An 18440-nucleotide genomic window follows, 5' to 3' on the forward strand; every position below is an offset into this window, starting at 1 on the left:
AGGTTGACCTCCTGGATGTTGAGAGAGGACTGCTGGTTCTCAGAGCCAGGGAAGGGCAATGGGAAATGTTGCTCCATGGTGCCAAGTTACAGTTAGACAAGAACAAGAAGTTCTGCACAGCAGGGTGATGAGAGCTGAGAATAATGTACATTTCAAAGACTTTAGAAAGGAGCAAGAGAGATGGCTCAGTGGTTTAGACCACTGCCTGCTCTTCCAGAGGACCCAAGTTCGATTCTCAGCACCCACATCAAGCTTCTCACAACTGCCTACAACTCCAACTCCAAGGGATCCAGTGCCCTCTTCTGACCTCCATGGACACCCACACACATGTGCACCCATACACATGCATACACATAAATTAAAATAATAAATCTTTTTTAAAAACCTTAGTAGAGCTGGGTGTAGTGGCACATGCCTTTAATCCTAGCACACAGGAGGCGGAGGCAGGAAGATCTGTGAGATCTGGCCAGCCTGGTCTACATAGCAAGTTCCAGGCCACCTGGGATACAGGGAGACCCTGTCTCAAAAAGACAAAAAGAAACCTTAAAATGATATTGAAAGGTCTTTGCTCCATGTTGCTTTCTCAGTGATTTGGACCACTCCATTTCTTTTTCATTTTTTAAGCTGGTGCTGGGGAGGGAACCCAAGGGCTCATGTTTGTTAGGCAAGTGCTTAACCACCAAGCATACCCCAGACCTGACCACCCCATTCAATACCAAGGCCTTCCCTGCACCCCGTGTGCCAGCTACATCAATGGCTCCCACAGTTTGGTTCCTAGCAACCATACTCACTGTACTTTTCCCCCTTCTTACCTAGACCAGGAGTCAGAAAACTCCAGCCTGTGAGGCAAATCCAACCTGCAGCCTGTTTTAACTCAGCTCCAGAACTAAGAATAATTTTCTGTTTTAATGGTAGAAAAATCAAAAGAAGAGTGATGATTTATGATAGCTGAAAATTAAAAAATCAAATTCTAGTTTCAGCATCCGCAGATCATGTCCCTGGAACCTGGCCATGTACTTGTTTACATCCTGTCTCAAGCTGCTTTCTGCCATGAAGGCAGAACTGAAAGGCTATGTGACTCTGGCTCAGAATATTTGGCTCCTTACATACAAAGTCTGCCCATCCCAGGTGTCAGTTAGCTTTGGTTGTTAACTTGAAACACCTGGGAAGAGGGAATCCCAATTGAGGAACGACCTCCGTCAGATTAGCCTGTAGCCATGTCTGTGAAGCATTTTCTTAATTGCTAATTGATGTAAGGGGGCCCAGGCCACTGTGGGTGGTACTACCCCTGGTCCTGGATTGTATAAGGAAGGTAGCTGAGCAAGTCCAAGGAAGCCAACCAGTAAGCAGTATTCCTCCAGGATTTCTGCTTCTGTTCCTACCTCCAGGTAACTGACTGAGTTCCTGCCCTGACTTTTCTCAGTGATGGTCTGTGACCTGGGAGTTGTCAGCTGAAATAAACCCTTCCTCCCCAAGTTGGTTTGGTCAGTGTTTTATCACAGCAACAAGAAACAAAACTAGAATACTAGGTCTGGACAGCTCCATGAAAACACAGAGGATCCTTCTTTCCCCTGACATATTCAAAGTGTCTAAAACAGTGTCAGCACATAGCAAACCTAGCAGAAGGAATGGAAGTGTATGTGGAGCCTGTTGCTTCAGCCTCCTAAAGTGAACACCCCCGTGGCTATTACACTTTCTCCAGTTCTGTGGGGGCATCTGAACATGGTACAGAGGGTGGCCTGGACTTGGCACCAGTAGAATGGGCCCCTATGTCTCTGGAATAGTGGACATGCCTTACTTGTCCAAAGGCATCACTCCTCAGTGAACTCCCACATCCCCACCCACTTCTGGCTGTGGCTATGAGGCATGGGTTGCACTTTACTGCCCTCTGGTGTTTATTTGGAGAAGCTGCCACAAGGCACATGCTTCCTAGTCCTAGCCTCCTAGGACTCCTTAAAAGCACATTTGTCCACCTCACCAGAGATGCAGAAGCTTGTTAGCTTGGGTTCTGCCACCTCTAAGTCTTCACTCTAGCTCCCTCCCAGAGTAGTCAGGTGTTGGAAAGTCCTCCAGCCAGTCGGGTGGGGAGATGATATCTCTCTGTGCAAGTTTTGTCAACTTGACACAAACTAGTCACCTGGGAAGAAAGAATTTCAATTGAAGCTTTCTATCAGACTGACCTGTGGGCATATCTGTGAGGCATTTTCTTAATCATTAATTGATGTAAGAGGATCCAGCCCACTGTGGGTGTGGGCAGTGCCATCCCTGGCCTGGTAGGTCTGGGCTGTATAAGAAAACTGAGCTGATCAAGCCAGGGGGAGCAAGCCAGTAAGCAACATTCCTTCATCCACGGTCTCTGCTTCAAGTTCTTGCTAGGTTCCAGCTTGAGGCTTTGCCCCTCGGTGAACTGTGATGTCAAAGTGTAAGCCAAATAAACCCTTTCTACGCAAGTTGGTTTTGGTTAGTGTGATTTATTACAGCAATAGAAAGCAACTATGACACTCTCCTAGGGTCAGTCAGGTCCAGGGCTCTGGAGAACATCCAGGTTGACATTCCATACTAATGGAAGGCAGGAAGGAGGCTATGCTCTCCATTGCCCAGGGACCCACCTGGGATGGGCAGGCAGCAACCTTGCCTGTTTTCCTTGTGTTTTCTGCCTATCTGGAGAGGCACTTCTATAAGAGACCCTTGATGCAGAGTACTGCTCCGTGTTCTATTGCGGGAACAGGAAGTGGGTCTCCTAAAGCACATCTAGCAGTTGAGTTATGATTTGAACTTGAAATTTCATTTACAGAACCTTATATGTTAAAAGTTTGGTTCCTGGGCAGCACTGTTTGCAGGTGAGACTTGTGGGAAATATCAGGCTCATGAGGATCCTCTTGGTCAATAGATTAACCCATTAATGTATTCATAATTAATGGGAGGTGATGAGAACAGAAAGGATGGGGGGGGCATAGACTTAGCTGGAGGGAGTGGGTCCTGAAAGCATGTCCTTGGAGTTATGCCTTATCCCAAGTCCGTTCCTTTTTGCTTTCTGGCTGCCAGGAGGTGAGCAGCTCTGCTCCACCATGCCCTCCCCAACACAATGTTCCACCTCTTCACAGACCCATAGGATAGAGCCAAGCATTGATGGCCTGACTAGAGCCAAAAGAAACCTTTCTTCTTTTGATTTCCTGAGGTAGTCTTGTCAGAGGCTGGCACAGTGATCATCACATGCTTCTCAGCACACCCTCCACTAACGACTTCTCCCTGCATGCCTCTACCAAGAAACTGGTCAGGGAGCCACCTCAGCCTCTGGCTAGGGCTCCTGTATGGGTGATGGTAGGGTGGTGATGAGTGCAGAAAAGGATGGGTAGACAGGTGAGTGGATGTGTGGGTGGATGACCTGAATGAGCAGATAGAAGAATGGAGATCCCGGATGCCAAAGCAGAATGAGCTTTGGAAAGCTCTGGGCCTGGCCAGGGTCACCACTCCTACCCACCTCATCAGTCCTGGGTCCAAACATCCTGGCTCCTTCACTTCCTGTGTCCATACCCTCTACTCCTCAGCCCACTCCCACATCTCCTGCCATCCCAGATCCCTCACACCAAGCCCATCACGGCTTTGGAGACCCTAGAGAAGCTGGTTCAAACCTCAATCACTATTCCTCAGAGAAGGCATCCTTCCCAACCTGCCTCCCAGGCTCTCCAGCTGTCACTCTTCTTCACAGCCCATATTACTAACAAAAATGCCTGCCTCCTTTCCATCTGTCTCCCTCAGAAGGTAGCACGGGGTGGAGACCTTGCTTTTTCTGTGTCACTAGCACCTAAGCAGATTCTGGTCTCATCCTTGGGGAACTAAAATTACACCCCTAATTGGCTGACAGTTTAGTATACAAATCTCACCAGACATATCAAGAGGGCAGTACATATGTAACACCAAACTCCAACACAAGGGGTTGATGGGATCAGTGTGCTTCCTCCTACCAGTGTGTGCTCCAGACAACCTCCCTCTCCTCTCAGTCTGTTTCCTTATCAGAAAAAAAAAAACTGCAATCCACAAGGGTGTTGGGAGGTTTGAGAGAGAAAATGAAAGCATTTGAAATAAAGAAACAGCACATTTTGAGCTGTGTTTATTGCAGTGTACAAAACCACCACAGCCAGCACAGTCAGGAGTCCCTTGTCCAGCCTATGCCAGGGAGAAAAGCTGCTGGGTGCCCACCACCTACCCGGCAGCAGCTCCCAGCACCCCCAAATGGCTAAGCAGTCAGGGCCCCTGTGAGTGACACTAACACAAAGCCAAAGCCATGGGCTCTTTGGGCAGCTTGCAGACTTAAGTTTTTCAGTTAAAAAAATCCAGCTATCTTACAACCAACTGTGAATTCCAAGTTTCTCCATGACTTCTGTTGTCAGACCTGCATTCCCACATCACAGCAGTTAGCTATAACAGCAGTTGGCACCTTCGGATGGTATCTGTGTTTTGGCACAGACCTCACCATACCCCCACTGTATTCTGAAGCAAGTTACCATAATCTGATTACACATAAATTTCTCCTCATACAACCGTGTCTTTGGTTTCCAGTAACAGTGGTCAAGTCAAAATAAAGCAGGCCTTGCTACTCCACTCATTCCTATAACTCACTGAGGACACCAGAGTTGCAACCTCTGAACTATTCCAACCCTCCTTTGGTCCAGCACAGGTTAGGTCAGGGTCATTCCACACACACCCTCTTTGAGCAGTCAGACTGGCCAAGCCAGAACTGGCTCACTTCTTTAGATGTTTTCCAAGTAACCCTCGAGAAGCAGGGAACAGAGCCATGTGCAGAGAATGTGGTGCTGATATGCCCTCTGGTGGCCATAAGGCAGCCCTGTAGGCCACAGAGTTTTTGAACTCCATTCCAAGCCCAAGAAGCAACCAAGCATCCATCTACGCTCTCTACTTCATGGGTACCAAGTCATGGGCTTCCAGGTACTTTCTTTGCATAATCATCCTGCCATCACCCCTGTCATTCAGTGTGGGCATTCTGACACCCACCTCATTCCCCAGCAGGGCTAGGACCCTCTCAGGCTAGGCTCTTAGGGGTGATCTCCAGTACCCCATTCTTCATCTCTGTGCCTTTGAGGCTGAGCCACTGCAACCTCAGGGTATTTGCTGGGAATAATCCACAGAGGTGGGAAAGGCCAACTCCCAGGTCCTGGGGGTGAGGTTGGGCACTTAGGTGAGAACAGAGCGGGCAGGGCCTCTGTGTCCTGTTTTAGATGACACTGCCACTGAAGAGCTGGTGTGGCCAGACAGTCATTCTTCAGAAGAAGCAGGAGATTTGGACTTAAATGCAATACACTCACTTCAGAGGCTGTCTCAAGTGCATAAACTACCCAGGTCTATGAGGCCTTGTTGGGAGGTTGGGTTCGGGCCAGTGCCCTCAGTGGAGAGCTCTGTTGAGGCTGCACTGCCGATAGAACCTTCGAAGATGGTGAGCATAAGCCAGGGGTTTTCAAAGTGTTGTTTATTGAGAAGTTTGTAGCCATCACCATGTGTGATCCTGGGAGGCAAGCGAGAAAGAAAATTCTTGGACTCATTTCAGAGTCTGGGACATTGAGGCCAAGAAGGGCTCCTGACAGGCTCAAGGTCATGGCTAGTAAGGAAAGCTCTGAAACAGCAGGCCCCCAAGCCAACCCCACACAGCCATGCACAGATAGGTCCCAGGGGAGGCCAGGGGACACAGGTGGACCTCCTTACAGCAGCACTGCCCACCTCACCTGGCTACATCTCCCTGGTGCCCTGGAAGGGCCACTACCCCACAGCAGTGGGAAGGTGGCTCCAGGTGCTCTTGCACCCCCTCCACACAGACCTCTGTGAGTAGCAGCCCCAGAAGAAACAAGGTGGCTTCTTCAGGGAGCAACAAGCACCACGCTCACAAAGCCTCAGGGCTCAGGTCATAGCAGCCGCCCTGCTGGCCTTGCCATCATGAGCGAAGCAGAGGGTCCCAGGAGACCCCCACCAGAGGCCCATTAGGCCAGGCATGTGGCCGTGGTCCCTGGAAGCCTCACCAGTTGGCCTTCACTGCCTTGATGTCACTCACGAGGTTCTGGGCCAGGCAGATGCCAAATATCTGTAAGGCAGAGGGCAGGTGAGGAAGAGCAGTAAGCCTCAGGCAAGGGGAGGGAGTATGGGCTATTGGCTGTACCTGGAGGAGGGCAATGCCCACCAAGACCCCGGCCACCACAATCAGGTTGTCCTGTAGCCACTTCTCAAACTGGCCCACACAGCCTTTTGTGTGGATAGAGCCCTGCTGCTCCAGCTCCTGAGGGCACAGAGGTACCAGGATCAGCCCAAATGCCACAGTGGGCCTCAGCTCAGACCTACACCTCTTCCCTTTCACCTTGCCTACCTCATCCCCACTCCATGGCGCTCCCCTGCAGTGCCTGTTCCCTGGAATTCTGCCACAGGGTTTTGCACAGCTGGCTCCTTCTCATGGGGTCTCAGCCTGGATGTTACCTTTGACAAGGCCTTCCCTGAGCACCCAGACCCTAGCCAATCAACCTTCCAAGTTCTCAACGGAAACTCTCATGACTGTCCATATTAATATATCTATGAACTTACTGTTTTTCTCTATCCAGTCTTGGAGAGCACAGACTGCCACATTAGTACTGGATCTCCATGGTCTAGAGCAATGCCTGTCATAACAGGGTGCTCCACAGATGTGGAATGAGCAACCCATGTCCAACTGGGCCCCAGACCCACCCTGGGCCAGATTCACTCCACAGAAGCCCTGGGTCTTGCACAGGAGCTTTATGGGAGGCCCCCATGCCTCCCCAGTGTCCCAGGCTACCCTCAACCCTGTCCCCACCTCTTACCAGTTTGAGTCGGATATCATAGCCACACTGGGTATTGAGGACATCTTCCTGAAGGGAAAAGGCCATTAGCAATATGGTGAGGGAGCACCTGTGGGCTCATTGGGGGATATACACTACAATGTTTCTTTGCAGGGAAGCTAACAGAAGCTTGGGTTCTGCCATGCCCACCCATCTGCAGCAAACCTCCAAGACTCCTCAACTCTCTCCCAGACACCAGAACACACAGCTGCTAATACTGGCATGGACCTCCTATTGCTAAGGAATCCTGCCTCCTCCCAGGGGCCCACTTACCGCAGGATCCCTGACACAGCAGGAGAAGGGCACCCCACAGCGCTCCCGGCTTGGGTTCAAATCAGTGCAATTGAAGTAGATATTGAGGTTCCAGTCATTGGGCCCTCGGGCTCCACAGCAAGACCACTAGAGAGAGGATAGAGTCCCAGATGAGAAGGGGCACAGCTGAAAGCCATGCCCACCCCTAAGCTTCACTTACCCTGTTTGGGGCAAAAACAGAGATGGTTGGCTGGGAGAGAACCTAAAGAGTCAGGAATTGGGCACCTCCCATACTCCCCAGTACACAGGCTGGGCCTATGGTCAAAGGAATCACAGTGGGCAGGGGGCCCTCAGGTTTCCCCAACCTGAGAGGCTGGAAAAAGAGGCAGCAAGGTGAGACACTGGTTCCAAGACTGTGGCTTCCTCTGGACCTTCCTGAGGGACAGGAGCAAGGCCACGCTCTGTAGGACAGAGGCACTACAGAACCTCATGTCTGTACTGGGTCTTACAGACTTGCCCTAGAGATTCTGCAAAATGTTTGGTGCAGGGACAGGGGAGGAATCCTGACCAGCTTTCTCTCCCTTGCACCCTCACAGACATCCCAGTCCACTTCCAAAATGCCTGCTGACATCATGTTGTAGCCCCAGTCCTCCTCAGAGCATGCTGCTGGCTTTCCCAGATGGAGAGACGGCAAGCCTGAGTCTTCAGTGAACCAAGGAATTCACAATCTAGAAATGTAGCATGTGACAGCACAGAGCCCTAACCAAAAGTGAACGGCACCAGCTGCTGAAAAGCTGGCCTTGAGGCTGGGGAAACTCCAGGGAGGGCAAGGGACAGCTCAGTGGCAGACACAGGCCCTATGAGCAGAGCCAAGGACACGAGGCGTGACAATGTGGCTGTGTGTGGATCTCAGACACAACTGAGCCAGCATCTGCCCCATCACCTGTTCAGTGCCTGCTGTCCTGCAGGGAAATCATCCTGTTCATCACACCACCATTCCTTCCCTCCCCTCCTTGGGGAAGCTTCAAGGTCACCATGCAGAGGCTGCTCTCCTCTACTTTCTACATTTCAGCCCTTTCCACAATCACATACACGCACGAAGTTGTTTTGCATGCTCATCATCATCTCCCCACCACACTGCCATCACTAAGAAGACAGGTAGCACATTTTAAAATCACTGAATGTCTCACTCAGGAAGCAGAAGCAGGTGAATCTCTGGAAGTAGGTCAGCCTACAGTAGGTACAGTAGGTCTACATAGCAAGTTCCAGGCCAGTCGGGGCTGCATAGCGAGACTCTGTCTCAAATAAATAAAAAATCCCTGAACCTCCCTACACCTGACCCAGGGCTTGGCACATGGCAGGCTTATCCCAATTCCATGTTGCATAGAGAAACAAACCACAAGGAAGCCCAGGTTGCATGACAGCCTCTGCCCTGGACAGTTCCTCTAGACAGGTGCCAGCTCCAGTCCTAGAGCAATCTTAGTGGTAATGACACCAGAGCATGTGGCTATGTAAGGGTGACTGGGTATGACTGGGTATGGCCTTATGCGGGTGTGAGGACAGCAGTGTGCAGGTGGGCACTGTCATTGTACATCACATCCCTCATATGTTTATGGTGACACTGGTGTAAAAAGACATCCAGGGCTGCTGATCATATATAAGGGCAGCACTTGCAATTATGGACAGTACACAATGTCCTGGAGGTTAATAGTACCGATGTTACTGGGCTTTTGCTCTGGTGATTATACAAGAACAAAATCATCCAGCAACGCATTTCTCAGAGCAGCCCTGATGTTAAGCCTAAGTGGCTATGCTATGAGTGAAAGAAGACGAGTTGCAGATGTAATAATGTACAAAATGTTGGGGATATTGGCAGAACACCCCTTCCAGTAAAGCAACATAGCCCCAGCAGATACTCTGGGCCCAGGCTCAGAAAGAGAAACATGCATTTTATGTCCCATTTCCTCCTTTAGCTACTGTTATACAAGCCTGTGTCCCTACAAGACTGGGCCCAGGGGCATGAGCAGGAGCTGGCTTCTCCTGTGACAGGGGCTCTCTCCGATGCCTTCTCTGGCATCTGCATGCCTGGGTGAGTGAGGAAGTGGTCCTAGCACACAGAGCACTTGCTTACTCTCTCCTCTCTCATGTGCCCATCAGCCATCTCCTACATGCAGCCCATGACAGACCGTACTTACATATTCCTGAGCAAAGTCAATAAGGTTCTGAAGGTCAATGTCATCCCGGTAGGCCTTGACATTGTTGTTGATGAAGAGATTGAGCTGGTCTCGAATCCAGTCTTTGAAGACAAAGGCCAGGATCCCTGTTGCCAGCTCCAGGAAGAAGATGAGGCCGAGGAATACAGAGAACTAGGTTGGGGGCATACAGATGGTCGGCGCTGAAGATGCAGGGCTCTGGGGGTACCACAGGGAAGAGCTCCCCACTACCTCTACCAAGAACCAAGGAAGACCAAAATCCCCAGTTCCCTAGTCCCTACCCTCTATTATCTGAGTACTGCCCCACCCAGCTCAGCAAGGTAGAACCCAGGGCCCTGTGCATACTAGGCAAGTGCTCTATCACTGAGCTTGCTCCTTGCCCTTTAGCATTGTTTCTGTTGGTAAAAGGCAGTGCGGTTTTAACTGTCCTTTGTCTTGGTCACCATAACTGGGCACTGACTATATTGCAAAAAGTGGATGGAAAGCGGTTGGGGTCCCCACTGGATCTTGGGTAGACAGGCACTTACAAACTTGAGCAGGAAGGTGTTCTCCCGGAGAGCCCCAATGCAGCCAGCAAAGCCCAGCACTGACATGACACCCCCAACCACCACAAACAGCCACACAGGGTCAAGACCACCTAGATCTGTCAGCGCCGAGATGTTGGAGAGGACACCCTGCAGCATGGGGGAACAGAGCAGCTGTGAGAGGGTGACCTTCCCACCACCTTGCCCTGGGCGGCCCCACTGTCTTACCTTCTCACCCCAGGCCCAGAGGCCAATGGCCAGGAACAGGGCTCCCAGCACCTGCAAAAGCAGCAAGAGCTCAGGACTATGCACTGGCACCAGGACTCTCATTCAGAACCCCTGTCCTTGAGGGGAAGCAGAGAGAGAAGAGGGGCCTGGACCTCGAACAGGATTCAGTGGTCCCAAGACACCCCAAGCCTCAGGATGGACATCAGCAGCCCCTTCAAGTGTAGCCAAGAGTGGTTAAGACACTAAGCCTAGAAGCAACAGCAGCTCACTGAGTCTGGGTTCACACCCAAGCCTAAGTCAGAGTTCCACATGCCCAGCTCTCTGCTGCTTCCCCAGCCCTGCCCTCCTGCCCTCCTGCCACTGTGTTGGCCATCCTACCCTCAGCACCCTCCAGGTCACCCATCTTTTTTTGTGGTGCTAGGATGGAACTCAGGGCCTTGAACATGCTGAGCCATTGAGCTACACCCTCAAGTTCACACCCTATCATCTTTTTTTAATTTTTAAAATCTATTTGTGTGTGCATGCATGAGGACAGGTCAGGTCTTTCCACTTTTCCATGGGTTCTGGACATCCTGCCATCTGAATCTTCATCTGCCAGAATCAGCTTTCACAGCTGACAACCAATGACCCCTGATGGCAAGGACTCTCAACCAAGTCTGCTGAGGCACCCCAGCCTAGCCCTAGGAAACACCTGGTCAAATGCCTTTGTTTGGTTTTGCTCTTGGTCTTTTGAGACAGGGTCTCCCTATGGCCCTAGCTGGCCTGGAATTCACTGTATAGACCAGGCTGGCCTTGAACTCACAGAAATCTGCCTACCTCTGCCTCCTGAGTGCTAGGATTAAAAGTATGTGCCACCACACCCGGCGTTGTTTTTAGACATGGTTTCAAAGTAGTTCAGGCTGGCCTCCAACTCACCATATAGCTGAGTATGACCTTGAACTCCTGATGCTCCAACTCTCAAGTAGAGGGATTACCACTATGGTCTGTACCACTATGCCTGGCTCTACCTGTGTCTTCTAAATACCAACTCTAGACTCTTTCTGGGCATCCCATGTCCCCTATACCACCTTCATCCTTCTCATCATCCTGCCTCAGTTCCTTATTGGGAGGAGTCCTGAACATCAAGGCTATCACCCTCTCCTGCCTGACCCTGGGCAAGTTCCTAGACATGCAGTCTTTGAAGAAGATTCACATTAGAGTAGAGAGATACTATGAACCCCACCTGACCACCCTTCCCTTCCCCTGGTCCTGGGTTCTACCCACTGTTATACTCTCTCTGGAAAGGTCTTTCTTCCTGACACTGGGTATGGGGACCAAACATCACTTCATCAGACTCATCCCACCTGATCCCTCTCCAGTCTTTGGACAAGAGACCAGCCAACACTTTGTCTTTCCTAAATCCCTCCTTGCTCAGTACAACCCCATTTCTCCCACTATTTCTTTGTAGTCTCCTTCCCAGGACACTCAACCTCCCTCTGCCCTATCTTTGTAGCCCCTCCCTTGGGTTCTAACCTCAGCCTCCCACCCTTCCTCTTGTTTGAGATCATTTTCCAAGTTCTCACTTTCCAACTTGACTTGACAGTGGCATCTCTCTGGCTCCAGACACTCACATCCACCCTCCTGTTTCAAACACCTCAGTGTCCTAGGTCCTGTTGTGAGAACTGGGAGCACAGTAGAGAACAGGACTGCCCCTGTTGTTGCTTACCCCTGCATAGAGGTAATGTTAAACAAATACAAAAGGAAATATAAGATCCAAGCAGGTGGCTGGAGAGGACAGTGGGTTTCAGCTAGGGTTTGAGTGGCGAGGAGGAGTGGAGGAAGAAGAAAAGTCAGGTACAGCATCCAGCAAAGGCAAAGATCCCATCATATTTGGTGGTGATAATCACTGAAGGATAGCAAGGCCAGAGGCCACAGGGCAGTGGAGACCACAGCAAGAAATGTGAGTCATAGTTGAGGAGCAGTCAGACACCGTGAAAAGGTTCCAAGTAAGCAACACCAGGGTCTGCTTAACATTAAAACAATCTCTGAGCCTGTTTGTAGGTTTCTCCTTTGGCTGTCTAGACCCAAACTGAAACCTTCAGAATTTTCCTTACCCTTTCCACTCTCCGTCATCCCACCTAGGGCCCTGTCCCCTCCCCATCTCCAGGTACTGCCTGTCACTCTCTCTGATGGCTAATCTTGGTTGTCAACTTGATATATAGCAAGCCTTAATTGAATTGCCTCCAGTAGACTGGCCTGTGGACATGTCTGTGGGGACATTTTCTTGATTACTAATTGATCAAGTCAATCACCTAGGCAAATGACCTAACCTCTCAGAGCCTATTCCTTTGATTCACCTATCTGTATATTGTATAAGGTAGTTGGGAGAATACACCTCATTAGAACTCATTTAATCTGAAGCTGGGTGTGATGGATCACACCTGTAATCCCAGCAGTCAGGAAGCTCAGACAGGATTATAGCAAGTTCCAAACTTGGCTAGGCTTCAGAAACCTTGCCTCAACAAACCCTAATTTAATCTAACAACCCAGAAGGACAAACTTCCAGTACCATTCCCTCCCAGGCCAGAAACCTGAGGCCGAGAGGTAGGGTGACTTGCCCAAAAGACTCCAGGGCAAGGCTTGCTATATCCAGGCCTTCAGACTGACAATACTCCCTGCAGCTTCCCACACCCTCCAGAGCAGAGGACTGATGAGGTCCAAGGACACCCACCACTGGGGCAAACCCAGCACGTGGGTGGAGAGCAGAGCCACTAGAATCCCTGCAGAACACAAGTGAAAAGGCCTGGCATTAAGAAGAGCCTGCAGAGCCAGCAGCTTTGGCGATGGGATGGGGGAGGGAGAAGAGAAAGATGACTTGGCATGGTCAGGGCACAGATGCCACTCTGGGAGGGGCAGTGACAGCTCCCTTCTCAGAATAAAGGCAACCCCACCGGAAACCTTGACTCTGAGCTGTGGAATGTTGAATTATGTTCCCAGGGGACAGCTCCCGGCTCTCAACCAGAGTTCCCTCTCCCTGCAGTAGCAGGGACCTCAGCTGCAGCCCCTCCTGGCCAGCAGGCTCCAAGCACCCACAGGGTAGGTAGGCCAGGACTAGGACCCAACAGCAGTAACCTCACGCACCACACCCCAGGGCAGGAGCAGCAAGGAGGCGGGGCGGACAGCAGGTAGAGCGCGACTACAGAACCCCTGCAGTCCTAGGTAAATGCCGCCCCTTCTCCGCCGGAACTCGGGGCTACACAGAGCCTCCCGACCCGACACTAGGACTGAGTCCCGCCCCCCAGCAATCCGGGCCTTCGGGTAGCTTCCTGGGGTCCTTCTTGGGACTAGGTGGAGGGGTCAGGGGACAGTTCCGAGCCACAATCTCTTGAGCAGGGAGGAACACCCCCACTATAAACTGCGTCTTCAAGACCCCACGCTCACCCAGAAGACAATGTTGAAGCCAAACAGGAAGTATTTCCCGCAGCAGCCGATCTCGGGGTCCTGGAAGTGCTGATGCTTGCCGGGCATGGTGAGCAGCTGCCCGCCGATCCTGGGACCCGGAGCCGAGGACCCGGCCCAGCCCTCCGCCGGCCGCTCTGGGCTGAAGCCGCCCCGGGCCTAGCCGGCTGGCTGCACCTTCATGACTGCGACCACACAGCTCGCCGGCCGCCCAGCCCGCCGCTGGGACCGCCCCTGGCGGCCGGACCGCCACGCCCGGAGCGCGGATCCCTAGCTCGGACCCCGCCTCCACCCCGAGGGAGCTCGGACCCCGCCTCCACCCCGAGGGAGCTCGGACCCCGCCTCCACCTGTCTGCAGCCCTCTCAGAACCCCGCCCCCGCCAGCATCAGTCCTTTCTCCGCCCCAGACTCCGCCCCGACCCACTCCAGACCGCGCCCTCAGGCCTCCGGGTCGGGCTCCGCGCCCTCAGGCCTCCGGGTCGGGCTCCGCGCCCTCAGGCCCCACGCCTCTCAAACCCCGCCTCCAAGCCGGACTCCACCTCCTCCTCGCCTCGGGCTCCGCCCCCGCAGGCCTCAGAGCCGCGCTCGGGCTCCGCCCCTGCTCCGCCCCGCCCTAAACACCGCCCCCGCCGGCCTCACTCCTTTCAAGCCCCTCCTCCGACTCCGCCCCCGCTGGGCTGACTCCTCTCAAGCCCGGCCTCCTCCCCGCCTCAGCCCGCCTCCGTCTTCCCCAAGTCCCGCCTCTGGGCCGGGCTCCGGCTTGTTCCCCAGCCAGACTCCTCAACCTTTTGAAAGCCCACCTCTGAATTCCCCGCCATGTCCACCGAGCTCCCACAGCCCTCCAGACTCTAAAGATGCGCCAGCTGGCGGCGCTGGTGACCCCAAACACGAAGGACCCCCCGCCACCAGATCTAACGCGCTGAACCAGTGGAGTCCATCCCTAGGGAAAACTGGCAGCTCTAGTGAGCTGATGGGGCAGGTGGGCCAAAAGGGTAATGCGTCTAAGCACAATGGAGTATTATCAGACCGCCACAAATTCAGCGCTAGGGCCAGCGTGGTGGTGTACGCCTTGGCAGATGGGAGCTCTCTGAGTTCTTGGTACCTGGGATCCTCACATGAGCCCTTTTCAAGACAGGGTAGATCCAAATTTAGGAGAGCCTGGATCTTAAATATTTAGAGCCCTCCAAGTTTGTTCAGAAGTATTTATTTAGAATAGTTTCCCAAAAAAGGCTTAAGCTTTATTGATCAAGTGGACCCCTTCTAACAAAATAATGGCTCCAAGGCTTATCACCCCCTCCACTTCAGTCTGTCCCTAAGGCCAGAGACACACAGACACCACTGACCTATCATCCTGTCCTCAGATAAGGCTGTGCAGGGCTTTCTCAGTCCCCAGTTTCCACCCATCTTTATACAAATGCCTGTGTTTTCCCTCTAACTTACTCTAGCCCTTGGTGCATAGGGAGTAGGGAGAGCAGCCCCACACTAGAATCCAGCCACAGCTGGTCTAGAGAAGGGGCAGGATATAGGATAGGCACCCAAACTTCAGATCTGATGAACAGTGAGGCCCTTAAAGGTTTTCAGCTGTGCTCCCAGAGGAGCTCCCATCTCTGCAATGTCAGTATCAGTGATCTGGAGCCCTTACCCTAAGACAGAAGAGCCTGCCTAGGATCACTTAGCCCCTTTCCCAGGGAAGGAACAAAGGAAGTGTTGGACCACAGGATTCTCCTGTCCTCATCTGGCAGGCCAAGACTTTGCCTATGTCCAGTGGCCACAAGCAGAGCTAGGGTCTCAGTGTGGTTTATAAGTATTGGCCAGCTACCACTAGTCCTGCACCCATCTCATGTTAAAATTATGAAGCCAGGCACAGGAGTACACTTCTGTAATGGAGAATGGCTTGAGCCCATGAGTACCAAGCCAAACTGGGCAACATAGTAAGGCTTTATCTGGGGGCATGGGGGAAGGTGCTTATATATATTCCAAGACAGGTAAAAAAAAAAAAAAAAAACAGGCTGTTTGTCTCCAAGTCCTGCCTGGATCAATCGTATAGCCCAGCCTCCCCTATACACCCAACAGCAGTAAAAGGCTCAAGGAATGCTACTCCAGTGAGTGGAGAGAGGTGGCTGAAGTCTATTTCACACTACAAACTTGTTCTTGGCTAAGGAATTGCTCTTGGCAGCAGTATCTGCATGGGCCTGGTACCCAATGATGGTCTTCGAGGAAAGGCCCAGGCGCTCTTTGTATACATGCCTGGAGTACGGGACAGAGGAAATACCACATAGGTAGTCAGCTGGGGGTCATGGACATGGCCTAGGCCCAGGTCCTTTGCTGACACACCTCCCCTGATTCCAGCCACATCTACCTCTGCAGAGAAGGACCCTTCAATGCAAATGAAGACTTCTCAGGTTAAAAACAGTTTCAGATCTAAATTCCTACCCCTTTTATATGAGTGGGTAAGGAAGAAGGGAGAGCCAGTGTGGAGAGTCCTAGAGGTCTCACTTACAGGCCAAGCTACTACCCACCCAGCCATCCAATCCCCCTGTAGAGAGGGCCCTCACCCAATGTGCAGCACTCCTGCCTGGTTCTCCGCCTCGCTTGTCCACACAGCAATCTTGTCCCCTTTGGTGCGGATGTTGACAACAGCTCCACATACCTCCCTGTTGTATTCTTCAAAACTCTCCCCAATCAGACACAGCAACTGGGCCCAAAGTGGGGGTGGTAAGAACTCCAGCTTGGGTATAGTCTTGAGACCACTGCCTCCCAAAGGCCCACACCAGCCTGGGTCTCTTCCCCTCCCCACCTCTCGGCTCCACCACTCACTGTCTCCAGCCACAGACGGTCCAGCTCAATGTGGCGCTGCTGCTTGGCAAGACTGACCAGCCAGCGGCCACCCCGCTTGTTTCTGTTGTCTTCCCACATGGGCTCGATGCCATCCTGTGAGGGATGGCAGATCATCAACTACCTTCCTTTGTTCAAAGGGAAGTGGGCACCAAGTTCCCTCTGCATGCAGCCTTCATCTGCTCTGTGCCCAAGGCCCTAATTAGGCCAGCTTCGCTCTTACCTGCATTCCCTCCACACATGTAGGTGCCACCACCAAATACTCAGCCTCCCAGTCAGGCCCCTTCCAAGCCCCACAAGCCTCTGAACCTCACTGTGCCTCCTTTTACGTCTTTATCTGTATGCTTGGCACCTTTAATGAACCACCTTCTTTGAGACAAAAAATCAAATTGGATTTGGGGGCTTCAGGGAGCCTCTAGGGCAGACATTTCTGTGGGCTAGGGTAAACACCCCAAGGCTTCCCGACATATCACCCCCCAAAAAAACTCACTGGGTGCCAGTCACCTGAGGAAATCTCTAATTGCTGATAGCACCTCCAGGGTGGGGCCGGACATAAGGAATGTCCTCCTCGGGCAATTCTGATGCTTACAACTGGTATACAAGCCAGGCCAGAAACCTGGACTCCATCTTTAAGGCTCTCCTCCCTCCAGACTTAAGCATCCTTCTGCCCACAGCTCAGGCCTGCCACTTTGTCCAGGCTTCTGTGCAATCAGAACCACAAGCCTGCCTTGAGACTAGCCTTTAACTGCCCACCTCCAATCATCCAAGAAGAAAGCCCTCGAATCAGTCCCCTTCAGAGAGCAGACACAAGAGCAGAACTTACCTTGAATAGGGCATAGTCACAGCCGGAAGATAGCTTACTGGCCAGCTTCACATGACTGTACATCCTAGAAAGACCCCATCCCACACAGAAAGCTAAGGCTTTGCAGGGACTAAATCTACCTTCCCACCACCTGGTTCCTGCATCCGAGGACACACACACACACACACACACACACACACACACACACACACACCCGAACGCACAAATGTCAGCAAATGCTAACAGGCCCCTGAGAAGGTGGGAGGCAGTGATGCCTTGATCCCCACCCATCTCAAGCCCTCTGGGGGCAGATACTCACGCCCAGAAGTCCTCCACAGTGTTAACCTTTGCGACCAGGTGCAGGTTATCCTGCCAGGCCCGCGATCGGTCATTCTTGAAGAACCAGAGAGCCCACCTGGGGAATGGAGAGAGCTGAAGTCCGGGGCCCTACATGTCCACCCCCTACTGCGCCTGAGCTGACAAGATGGTAAACTAGGAAGTGAGATTTGAGGCACAATCCCTTCCAGGATACCTGAAGTCAGTTATTCTGATGGGCTGGGGAGGAGGGGTTACTAAACTTCCAATCTCCACTGCGTTAAGGCCACAGAGGGGAAGGGGTGGTTCATGGGTCACAGGAAGCCCAGGGAGAACAGAGGCTGGCCCTACAGCAGGACTGTGTCCCAGTGGCCTCCCTACCTGTACTGCAGAGGGTGCAAATCCAGAGGGCGCTCCTGGTGGGCCTTCCTCTTCAGAGAGGAGGGTCCTGGAGAATCACCAGTCTTCTCTCCTGGGGAAGCCCCCACAGCTGCCTCTGCTGGCTCTTCTTTCTCCTCCTCCTTCCCCTTCCACTTTTGCCTTCCACCCTCCGCCTTGCCTGTCTGATCAGAGAAAGGAATGAGGACAAGCTGTAAGCCCTGGCTCTGACTGACCCTCTCCATGTTTTTGTCACCCCAGCTGGTCACTGGCTCTGGAACAAGCAGACAGGGAGGAAGGGAGGGAGACTCACAGTGCTGGAGGTAGCCATCGCAAGACTACCAGCACCGAAGTGGCCCAACAGCTGCTGGGTTTTAACCAGCTAGCACCCAGCCCACCTGGGCAGGGCAGGGGAGTGGGAGGAGTCGATGTGGGAGAGGACGGGGAACTTACTAGAATCCTTCAGTGGGCAAGCAAGCAGCCACCCCACCCCCACTTCCCTACCCCCACCCCACCAGGCACAGATGTAACAAGGCAAATCCACCCTCTGGCTGTGAAGACTCAGAGAAGGGAAAATGAGGCCAACATGAGGGGTCTGCCC

At 52.5% G+C, this 18440-nt stretch overlaps 2 protein-coding genes across 3 annotated transcripts; both read right to left on the reverse strand.

Moving 5' to 3' along the window:
- Positions 1 to 4094: 4094 nt before the first annotated feature.
- On the reverse strand, positions 4095 to 13819 carry Tspan17 (tetraspanin 17). Of its 2 annotated transcripts, none has more exons than XM_008847308.3 (9): positions 13492 to 13819; positions 10072 to 10122; positions 9847 to 9993; positions 9302 to 9436; positions 7128 to 7253; positions 6837 to 6884; positions 6167 to 6283; positions 6030 to 6091; positions 4095 to 5521 (listed from the first exon to the last, which is right to left on the reverse strand). In XM_008847308.3, exons 1-9 carry the CDS (start codon positions 13576 to 13578, stop codon positions 5338 to 5340), a joined length of 957 nt encoding a protein of 318 aa, XP_008845530.1. In that variant the 5' UTR covers positions 13579 to 13819; the 3' UTR covers positions 4095 to 5337. The 2 variants fall into 2 exon arrangements, with proteins under 2 accessions (XP_008845530.1, XP_008845529.1); XM_008847307.3 differs by having other exon boundaries at positions 9302 to 9472; positions 13492 to 13815.
- A 588-nt stretch (positions 13820 to 14407) lies between these two features.
- Positions 14408 to 18170, reverse strand: Eif4e1b (eukaryotic translation initiation factor 4E family member 1B). Its single transcript, XM_008847355.2, has 7 exons — positions 18153 to 18170; positions 17843 to 18024; positions 17466 to 17561; positions 17168 to 17231; positions 16327 to 16440; positions 16065 to 16204; positions 14408 to 15756 (listed from the first exon to the last, which is right to left on the reverse strand). The coding sequence occupies exons 1-7, from the start codon at positions 18168 to 18170 to the stop codon at positions 15642 to 15644; spliced, it is 729 nt and encodes a 242-aa protein (XP_008845577.1). The 3' UTR covers positions 14408 to 15641.
- Between the last annotated feature and the right edge of the window lie 270 nt (positions 18171 to 18440).

This window comes from Nannospalax galili, unplaced genomic scaffold, assembly GCF_000622305.1.
Source record: "Nannospalax galili isolate Female #2095 unplaced genomic scaffold, S.galili_v1.0 scaffold762, whole genome shotgun sequence".
Classification (NCBI taxonomy): Eukaryota; Metazoa; Chordata; class Mammalia; order Rodentia; family Spalacidae; genus Nannospalax; species Nannospalax galili.